The sequence below is a fragment of the Corythoichthys intestinalis genome, chromosome 16, assembly GCF_030265065.1.
Source record: "Corythoichthys intestinalis isolate RoL2023-P3 chromosome 16, ASM3026506v1, whole genome shotgun sequence".
Taxonomy (NCBI): domain Eukaryota; kingdom Metazoa; phylum Chordata; class Actinopteri; order Syngnathiformes; family Syngnathidae; genus Corythoichthys; species Corythoichthys intestinalis.
This window is the reverse complement of record NC_080410.1, coordinates 17,449,762-17,461,234: the sequence shown is the minus strand read 5'-3', so window position 1 is coordinate 17,461,234 and position 11,473 is coordinate 17,449,762. Positions and strand designations below refer to the sequence as shown.

The 11,473-nt window shown below is 37.2% G+C and overlaps 1 protein-coding gene across 2 annotated transcripts in view; it reads right to left on the bottom strand.

Annotated features, from left to right (window-relative positions):
• Window positions 1-6,189: 6,189 nt before the first annotated feature.
• The window catches only part of LOC130932110 (uncharacterized), a 50,895-nt gene continuing 45,611 nt past the window's right edge, over window positions 6,190-11,473 (bottom strand). The window contains exon 12 of one of the 2 annotated variants that reach the window (XM_057861514.1): window positions 6,190-10,456. In XM_057861514.1, the coding sequence (XP_057717497.1) occupies window positions 10,403-10,456 (54 nt within the window). In that variant the 3' untranslated portion in view covers window positions 6,190-10,402. The remainder of the gene's footprint in view (window positions 10,457-11,473) is intronic. The other variant, XM_057861513.1, reaches the window with a different exon arrangement.

The following is an 11,473-nucleotide window of genomic DNA, read 5'->3' as shown; positions in this document are numbered from 1 at the left end:
CTCCCGTAGAGATATGATGAGAAGCTCGGTCATCCAGGAGGGACTCAGTGTAGAGCCGCAGTGTCAGCCGCTACTCCTCCGCCTTGAAAGAAGCCAGGTGAGGTGGCTCGGGCATCTGGTTCGGATGCCTTCTGGACGCTTCCCTGGAAAAGTGTTCCGGGCATGCCCCAATACCCAGGACACGCTGAAGAGACCATCAGGCATGAAAATGGGTCAGGGGTTAAAAAGGTGAGAAGGGAGTGGAGGAAATATGTTCCAGTACACTGTACACCCCAACAAAATATTGAGCTCTGTCGACCCACACTGTGTTTCAGCAGGGCCGTGCAGAGACCGGTGGAGGGGCGGGTGCTCGTAGATCAAAAGGGGCACATGAACAAGTATTTAATACACCTTAAAACAACATAACTTCAATTTTAACCAGCTTTAGATAATAGTTGGCTGCGACTGTGACATACTTTAATTGGGAGGGGGCAACAGTGAATAGAAATCAAAACTGTCATCCACACTTTCTGGCTGTGACTCAGTCAGTCTGCCTCTTTTCTTCCTTCAACCTCTGCATCAAAACTTCCTTCCTCAACTTGTTCATCTGAGAACAAACCACATCAGATGGTCACTGAGCCACCAACAGCACAGTTTTCTCAAAACTATTATTTCATCATTATCCATACTTAACAACTCTAGCACCTAATGATTAATAAAGCAATGACATAAAATCTTATAGAAAAATAACATTGTAATTGTGTTTATAATTGTATTTAATACCCGACTATCCTAGCAAACCTGTTCTTACCAGGTCTGCTATTCACCCAGCTGATGAGGTATCCACTGCCTTTCGCAGCCTCATCCAACTCTTTTTTTTATCCCTCAATCTCCTTTCCCTACGAGGCATGTCTATGTAATGAAATATAAATATTTAAAAAAAAAAAAAAAAACAGACTCCCCGGTGGCTTTTAGTTTTAAAGCTTTCTTAATTTCTTTCTCTCTCATTAATGATGGAGGTAGATTTGTGTTATTATTCAATCAAAAAACAAAGTTACTTCTATCAAAAACAAAGTTGCTTCACTCAAAATACAGTTATACTTTTAATCCCAAAAAAGTCACTTCAATAAAAAAAATTGTTTTTGACTGCAAAAATAAATTTTAGACAAAAAAAGCATTTGAAAACTATTTTTCTTGATTGAAACAAATTTTTCCATTGAAGTAATGTTGTTTTGTGTTTGGGCCACATTTTGGCTAGGACATTTGTGTTTTTATTATTCAATCAAATAAGTTGCTTCAAACAAAAAAATATATATAAAAAGAAAAACTTTGCACATGTGTCAATCGCCGTTAACAAAGCCTGAGAGGGTTTGAGTAGACTCAGTATGAAGCATTTAATAAAGCCAAGCATTTTCTTACTACTTTATTCTTGTTTAAAAATAATTCGGTGGGGCAGTCACATGTTCAAAACTTATCATAATTCTTAAATTTTGAAGTGCTTGAAAACCATTTATAAATGATACTTTGGTGAAAAAAGTGAAAAAACATGTCTTATGTATATAATTCTTAAATTTTGAAGTGCTTGAAAACCATTTATAAATGATACTTTGGTGAAAAAAAGTGAAAAAACATGTCTTATGTATATGTATCTTTTTTCCAATGTAAAATCTGAATAAATACATTGAACACACACACAAAAAAAAAGGGGGGGGGGGGGGGGGGCGCTACTTCGCGGTTTTCACTAATTGCGGCGGGTTCTGGTCCCCATTAACCGCGAAAAACGAGGGATCCCTGTATTTCTGAAAAGCTTTAAGAATCAAGAGTCATTCCCACCACTCGTCGGGCCGGTGTTGTGCCGACACCGGCCGTCAGCTCAAGTCCCAGCCGAAAATAACGCGTCTAAGGCGGACGACGGGAGCGATGCGAGGCGACCCCTTAATCCGAGAGCATGCCGCTTAATTTGACTCAACAATGTGTTTCTTCGTTTATATTACCGCTAAATACACAAGCTTGACGCCAATTTAACGGGAGCTATTTTTTTTCATGGGAGATTTGGCTAGCTCTGGCAGTGTTCAACGCAAGCTGCAACGAATGGCATTAACTTTTTTATATCGCAAAATGTGAAAACGATTGAAACCATTACTCACCAAATTCAATCTGCTGGCAAATACAGGCAAGTGTGTATGCTGCGCTCTGGTCTGCCCCGGTGTGGATAAGGCCTGCTTTTTGTTTTCGCAGCTTTGCAATGCAACCAAAGGCTCGCCGAGCACTCCTTGTTTCACGTAAGGAGTGCGCGCGTTTGGAATAATGGCACGCAGCTTGGGCCGATGATTGGTTCTCGTCAGCGAAGCATCTAGAAGGATTTGCTGGCTGTCCGTGTCACCTTTTTTAAAGAACCGATCAGTTTACGTACTAAGTTAATCACATGATGATAATAATAATAATAAATAAATAAAACCTCCCGACCCCCCCTCCTCCCAAAAAGAATTTCTCCTCGGATCTACGCAATTCACGTAGGTCGCCCTTTTTGACTTCAAAACGGCGAATTTCGCCGAAAGGTGAGAGATTTTCATGCCTGGACCATGTCTCTCGGCTGGCCCATGAACGCCTTGAGATCCCGTCGGAAGAGTTGGTTGAGGTAGCCAGGGAGAGGGAAATCTGGCCTTTCCTGCTAAAGCTGCTGCCCTGGCGACCTGACCCCGGATTAAGCTGTAGATAATGGATGGAGAAAATGTAAAAGGTTTTCAAATCCAGGCTAAGATCTTTAGCGTCCCTGTAATAACTGAACAATTATTCTATGATGTGCTGATGGGAAGCTATTCATTAAAGTGAAAAAATGTGACAACCAACCATGGGAGAATGATGGCACGATATCATAGTCATTAACAGTTAATATATCAGTCTTGCAGTCCAGAGGCTATGGATTGAAATCTAGTATCCATCGCTATCTGGATTGGATGCAAGGCAAAGTGGAAAAGTAAGATAGGGTACGAGTTATGGTGGGAATAATAACCTCACTCTTTGAATATATGATAACGTGATGTTATGAAATAGGTTTGACCATATAGTTCAGTGCTGGTACAATTAGGAAGATTGAGGAACTCTTGAGCTGTGAAAAGTATATTTGAATCGCTAATCTGATTTCAAATTTGTTTATATTACCATTACTACAGTTTTATTGCATCTGCAATATACCTTGATAATAAAATCTTTTATTATTTATGTTCATTCTTTACAGTATGCCGAGTACTATATAGAAACTAAGTAACTCTTTCCCCCCCTACATTCCATGAAAGTTGCAAAGTCCGCTGTCATAAACTGAGAGGCCTATTGTCAGCCGTGATAACATCAAGTGCACTCCTGCATGACTTTTGTCGTGACTGACCCGGTAGAAAACACCTGGGTGTTGTGGTCGGACACCACGCTAAGGTGTTCATTGCAGAGCCGCAGTTCTGCACCTGGGCATAATCCAGGGGTTGGTTGGCCATGGCAGAAAATACAGAGGGGGAGGTTGGGTCTGGCCTCTTGTTACTGGTGAGGGCTCCTTTCTTTGCCCATGGCTTTCACATCTCACGATGGATCAGCCTTGGGTCCTGTGCAGATGATCACTGAAGTTCTTTTTAAAAAATGCAGCTTGGAGGGACATGCAGCATGACCATGAGTCCCTGTTCTGAGGCGTCCTGGCTGGTGTCTGATGCGGAGCCTGTTCACCCCCTCCTTCTCCTGGAGAAGATTGAGCCTCTTGTCCCAATTCCGTGTCCAAATTTCACACAACGCTGTCCTTTTTTCTCCCGTTTTTTTCCACCAGGCAATTCTTCACTGTTAAAAGCAAATGAACTTTCTGATCTAGCCATTGACCAATTCTTTAACCCGTGTAACAAAGCACTCAGATCTTTTACAACAAAATCAAATTTTCGGTTCAAATCGTTTTTTGTTACACGTCTAGTGTTCTCTATACAATCAGCTGGAGAGAATTGCGCAACAACTCAATAAGACTCCTACTGTATGAAATGAGGAAACCATGGGACACAAACATTTTTGCTCGTTTTTAAGCAAATAAGGACAACTTAAATGTTTTTATTATTTACACTGACATCCTAGCCCCTATTTATTGAATTTGTCAGCCATAACTGTGGTAAAATATTTCCACATACTGTTGAGCTGGTTTATCCAAACAGATCAACATCCGTAAACAGACTTCACAGATTCCAGTTATGCAGTAAAGGTTTTGTGCAGCAAGACGTAAAATACATTCAATATATAGACATACATCACAGAAACCCTTAAATTAGCCTTTGCTAAATTTTAGCTATTGCCTTTACGGCTAGCAAAACAACAATTAGCGCCCGCTTTACCTAGTGGATTAGGGACTGTGACAACAAATAAACATTTTTAAAAAATCTTTATTTATGCTAAACCTTCCTAGATACTTTCTGTTCCAAAATAGCTGTCCCAATCTCTAAAACCTAAAATTTCCTAAAATTATAATAAGTGCTGTCAAATTTATCACGTTAACGGGCGGTAATTAATTTTTTAAATTAATCACGTTAAAATATTTGACGCAATTAACGCATGCACGGAATGACCCGTTCATGCGTTGGCTCAAACAGTTTACAATGACGCCGTTTTAGCACATTGAGAGCGAAAAGGCAGAGAAATGTGAGCAGACACAGGCATTCATTGGACCGCACCTTTTATTGGCTTAAGCTTTGGCAACTCTTTCACAACAATTATAAGTATTGTGGCGAACGACGTGGGGAAGAATGACAACAGACGATTTTTTTCTTAACACGCTTAATTGAACACAGCACAGAACACACTGTATGCCATTTGCGGCCACCAATGACAGTTAAGTCGCAACAGTATCATTTGGTGAAAGCACAACAAAAATAATATTCCTATCTCTCAAAAAAATAATGTTCACAAAAAGAAAAGCGCTCAATGCAAAGAGAACTGACATTCCCAATCAAAATAGCGATGCAAAATACTCATAAAACTTTTCAGACTTTGCCTTGACGAGAGCTCTGATTAATTTAAAACTCGCCATTGACACATTGTGTTATATTTCAATCACTACCTTGCGTAGTTAAAGACACTGTGGAAGAAAGAAGTAGAAGAGCCCATGTGACGTCCCGCTTGGCGATGTCAACAATGGCGAGCTATTAGTTTATTTTTTGATTGAAAAACATTATTAGAACGAAAACATTAAGAGGGGTTTTAATATAAAATTAGTATAACTTTTACTCAAATCTAGAGTGGGGCAAATAAGTATTTAGTCAACCACTAATTGTGCAAGTTCTCTCACTTGAAAATATTAGAGAGGCCCATCATTGTCAACATGGGTAAACCTCAACCATGAGAGACAGAATGTGGAAAAAAAAACAGAAAATCACATTGTTTGATTTTTAAAGAATTTATTTGCAAATCATGGCAGAAAATAAGTATTTGGTCTATACCAAAAGTTCATTTCAATACTTTGTTATGTACATATATACTTTGTTGGCAATAACGGAGGCCAAACGTTTACTGTAATTCTTCACAAGCTTTTCACACACTGTTGCTGGTATTTTGGCCCATTCCTCCATGCAGATCTCCTCTAGAGCAGTGATATTTTGGGGCTGTCGTTTGGCAACACGGACTTTCAACTCCCTCCTCACGCTGTGGCGTCAAAATGATAAGAACGGTGAGCAAAAATCCCAGAACAACACAGGGGGACATAGTGAATGACCTACAAGCAGGGGAGACACGTCTGGCAGTGCAGGATTTTAGTCCTTGGCGGCACATTGTGTTACTGATAATACCCTTTGGTACTGTGGAGACACGTCTGGCAGTGCAGGATTTTAGTCCTTGGCGGCACATTGTGTTACTGATAATACCCTTTGGTACTGTGGTCCCAGCTCTCTGTAGGTCATTCACTAGGTCCCCCTGTGTGGTTCTGGGATTTTTGCTCACCGTTTTTATTTTCAATTTGACGCCACGGGGTGAGGAGGGAGTTGAAAGTCCATGTCGCCCAACTACAGCCCCAAAACATCACTGCTCTAGAGGAGATCTGCATGGAGGAATGGGCCAAAATACCAGCAACAGTGTGTGAAAAGCTTGTGAAGAGTTCCAGAAAACGTTTGGCCTCCATTATTGCCAACAAAGGGGACATAACAAAGTATTGAGATGAACTTTTGGTATAGACCAAATACTTATTTTCCACCATGATTTGCAAATAAATTCTTTAAAAATCAAACAATGTGATTTTCTTTTTTTTCCCCCCACATTCTGTCTCTCATGGTTGAGGTTTACCCATGTTGACGATTACAGGCCTCTCTAATATTTTCAAGTGGGAGAACTTGCACAATTAGTGGTTGACTAAATACGTATTTGCCCCACTGTATCTTTTAAGAACTACAAGTCTTTCTATCCGTGGATCCCTTTAACAGAAAGAATGTTAATAATGTTAATGCGATCTTGTGGATTTATTGTTATAATAAACAAATACAGTACTTATGTACAGTATGTTGAATGTTTATGTCTGTCTTGCGTCTTATCTTTCCATTCCAACAATAATTTACAGAAAATTATGGCATATTTTAGAGATGGTTTGAATTGCGATTAAGATTCATTTTGTACTGTAACACAAGTTGTTTTAACACATGGACGAAGACTGGTTTTAGCAACTCACCTGAATATGTGACCAGGAAGTGACACTGCATCCCTGTCATTCATGGTTGTGTGGTGAGCTATTACATCTCATTATTTTAAGTAAATGTGTTTCAAAGTCTGAAAATTAGTAGGCTATGGTAAATTAATAATTGTCCACGGAAAACCGGAGATACAATCCTTTTAGTTTCATGTAAGGAATGTTTTCTTTTCTCCACTAGAGGGCACTAATGGACGAATAATGCTTCATTTCTGTATTTTTTTCTCTTGCTGGAATTCAATGATTAAAAAAAAAAAATATTTGGCCTAATGTGGTTATGTATTAGGTTATAGTAAAGTATAATAATAAGTGTGCTGATAAAAGAAATACCATTACCACATTACCAAAAAAAAAAAAAAAAAAAAAAAGAAAAAAAAAAAAAAAAAAAAAATCAAACATCGTAAGCAGTTACTCACAATGTCACTCATTATTTGATCATTCTTTTCACAAAATACTTTTTTTAGTATTACTTGAGTACATTTTTTGGATGACTACTTTTACTTGAGTAATATTATTTTGAAGTAACACTACTCTTACTTGAGTATAATTTTTGGCTATTCTACCCACTTCTGACCGTAACAAATAGTTACGACATTAACATGTAAAGGTATATAAAAAATTACTGCAGTGTCACTAAATACTGTAAGTAGTATGTGCCATAGAAATATGCTACAATTGAATTTATGAGCATTTTTTTTTTTTTAATTTTGAAAATGTGTTGTTTCTCACTTGGCGGTGCAAATTTTCTAATATATACAGTGGGGCAAATAAGTATTTAGTCAACTACCAATTGTGCAAGTTCTCCTACTTGACAAGATTGGCGAGGCCTGTAATTGTCAACGTGGGTAAACCTCAACCATGAGAGACAGAATGTGGAAAAAAAAAACAGAAAAACACACACGGGGGGACCTAGTGGATGACCTACAGAGAGCTGGGACCACAGTAACAAAGGCTACTATCAGTAACACAATGCGCCACCAGGGACTCAAATCCTGCACTGCCAGACGTGTCCTCCTGCTGAAGCCAGTACACGTCCAGGCCCGCCTGCGGTTCGCTAGAGAGCATTTGGAAGACCCAGAAGAGGACTGGGAGAATGTGTTATGGTCAGATGAAACCAAAATAGAACTTTTTGGTAGAAACACAGGTTCTTGTACTTGGAGGAGAAAGAATACTCAATTGCATCCGAAGAACACCATACCCACTGTGAAGCATGAGGGTGGAAAAATCATGCTTTGGGGCTGTTTTTCTGCAAAGGGACCAGGACGACTGATCTGTGTAAAGGAAAGAATGAATGGGGCCATGTATCGAGAGATTTGGACTGAAAATCTCCTTCCATCAGCAAGGGCATTGAAGATGAGACATGGCTGGGTCTTTCAGCATGACAACGATCCCAAACACACAGCCAGGGCAACAAAGGAGTGACTTCGTAAGAAGCATTTCAAGGTCCTGGAGTGGCCTAGCCAGTCTCCAGATCTCAACCCCATAGAAAATCTGTGGAGAGAGTTGAAAGTCCATGTCGCCAAACTACAGCCCAAAAACATCACTGATCTAGAGGAGATCTGCATGAAGGAATGGGCCAAAATACCAGCAACGGTGTGTGAAAAGCTTGTGAAGAGTTACAGAAAACGTTTGGCCTCTGTTATTGCCAACAAGGGTGCGTAACATAGCATTGAGATGAACTTTTGGTATTGACCAAATACTTATTTTCCACCATGATTTGCAAATGAATTCTTTAAAAATTAAACAATGTAATCCCCCCCACCCCCACATTCTGTCTCTCATGGTTGAGGTTTACCCATGCTGACAATTTTAGGCCACGCTAATATTTTCAAGTGGGAGAACTTGCACAATTAGTGGTTGACTAAATACTTATTTGCCCCACTGAATAAAAAAATTAATATTTTTTTAAAAAACTGGTGCAAGAGAACGCAAACCCTATCAACAAACCTTTCTTAATTAAAGCATTACATTAATTAGAGATGGATTAGTGATGAATATCTGAGAACATTAATATACTGTATATAAATACTGTAGGTATACAGCTTAACTGAACTTTTAAAGCAGATGGTTGAAAAGCAAAGAATGCTCTTTGGTTTAGCGCATGGATTTACTCGAATGGCATAGTTTTCTGGCTTTATCAAGTAGTTTTGAAGCCCTGGCAGAATGCCTTTTTCGTGTGTGTGTGTGTGGGGGGGGGGGGGGGGGTGTAATATATCTATTCCTCTTATTTGCATGCATTGACTCATTGTATGACATATTAGCAGTTAGAACTTGATTTTAAAATGTCCATGTATCAAAATGCTACAGTTGATTTAAATTGAACTGGAAAAACAATCTATATGTAATACTACTATATCACAGTTACTTTGTTTTCATAGTTTCCGCTCCTAACTGCTCACAGTGAATTTCAGTAAAATCACCCTCCTGTATGTTCAGCTGCTGATTTGTAAAAGGTGAAATGTGTCAGAAACAAGACTAGGAAGGGCAAATGAACATTCACCCTTCCCAGTCCAAATGGATCAGATGGCTTGCGTTGTGAGTGGTAATGCAACAAGAGCCTTCACAGCAATCCCCTCAGTGTAAATGAACTCCATGTCTATCCTTGACAATGGCAGGTAGTGAGTTAAACAGTATGGGAAAAAAAAAAAAAATCAACTTTAGCGTGTTGTTGGGGCCATAATTGCAGTGTATTTTTGTTTTTATTCATTTAATGTTATTTTACACGAATTTGTTTTCTTTATTCATTATATACATTATATATATTACATATACATATATTTTTTAATTCAAATATTGTTTTTTGATTGATTGTTGAATTTTTTTTTTTTTTTTTTTAAATTTGCACATCACTTTTTGTTGTTAATATTGTGACCCAAAATGTGATGTCCATATATTTGCTAGCCATGTATTTTTGAACGCTTTCCGGAACAGTGGTGACAAGAGTGGATGGCTATTCGAAAGATGACATTAAGACCTCTAACTCTTTATACTATGGAGCAAGTGACTATTCAGTCAGTTCACAAAAAAAAAAAAAAAAAAAAAAAAAAAAAAAATTTTCGTTTGACACTTTTTTTTAACCTTTAACCCCATAAATAACTATTTTTGGTCATTTAAAAAAAATATATATATATTAGCAATTATGATTATTCTATTATTATTATCATTTGAATGATCAATAATTACTGTACCTCTCAAAATATTTTGTCATTATTAATATATCTATAAATTGATAAAATGTTAATAAAAATTAAATTAATAAAATTATAATGAATAAAACACAGAAATACACACTGGTTAGGGCTCCAAGTAACACTCGAGTTAATTACATAAAAGAAAGTTGATGGCGATAGATGTCCAATTCATTTAAGAATGGCTGTGAATGCTCATGTTTTAATGGGCAACCAGTGAGGTAAATGAGTGCCCTGTCATGTAAAAAAAAATCCATGCATGAAAGGACTAAATTTCCCTTATAAAGGGTTAAGTTTGCAGTTTGTATGATTAACATAATCATAAAACACAATATTCTGTGGGCTTGGAAAAAACAGTCAGATTGCCTGAAATTGAGAAAATTGGCATGCTAGATGTTGTCTTTTGTGAAAATATCTAGCATTAAAAGTTAACTTTTGAACATTTACAATTTTCTACAATGCATAACTGTACTCCAGCCTGCTGAGAGCAGTTACTCATATTTTGACCATCTATCTGATGTGTGGCTCTTTGTTCTTGTTAGCAAGGTCACATCTGCTCTATTGAGTAGGGTTTGAGTAGGGGACTCGGATTGGGTTCATCCTGGAAAGAAAAAGAGCAAAGTAAGCATATTTAACTTCATATACTATACACTTCATGTATGTATATACAGTGGGTGCAAAAAAAAAAAAAAAAAAAAAAAAAAAAAAAAAAAAAAAAAAAAAAAAAAAAAAAACATCACACAATAAAACTTGGCAGCAATTAAAAAAAAAAAAAATTCTGTTTAAGGTCTGACAGCTGTGTTCAACTATTGCCTGGATGCACAATCAAAACTGATTTTCACATCAATATTTTTCTCCCCATAATACCTTTATATAAACAATAGTTTTAAACGTTGCACTCATGCTATATATCATTGCTTATCGATTTTAGGTGTGAGACTCGATTTAAAAATGTAATCTAATGAATAAAAATTGCATTTGAAGTCAAAAGAGTGGAAAAACAATAATACAATAAAACAAAATTAACACCACATACAAATCTTTATTTCAGGTAGATAAACCTAAAAAAAAAAAATATATATATATATATATATATATATTAGGGCTGTCAAACGATTAAAATTTTTAATCGAGTTAATTACAGCTTAGAAATTAATCGTTATTAATCGCAAATAAACGCAATTCAAACCATCTATAAAATATGCCATATTTTTCTGTGAATTATATATATGTATACTGTAAAATAAATTGTTGGAATGGAAAGATAAGACACAAGATGGATATATACATTCAACATACGGTACATAAGGACTATAGTGGGCATTTCACTCTACTGTCATTTAAGTCTGTCTATGCTGTCCTCACTCCGAAGCGTCTACTTTTTCCAAAGCTAGACAGCTAGTGAACGACGCCTTAATAATCAGACGTCTTCCTTTTTCATCTGATTTATTAATAAAATGGCCACAAACCATTGTACTCTTTAGACCGTCGTAAAACTAAAAAAAAAAAACGTACACAAGCATTGCATTAGCAACAACGTTAGCTTAGCACGCTATACAGGTTCAGTAAACATAAACAAAAAGCGTCTCATACAAAAAATATAACATTTCGCTTATTA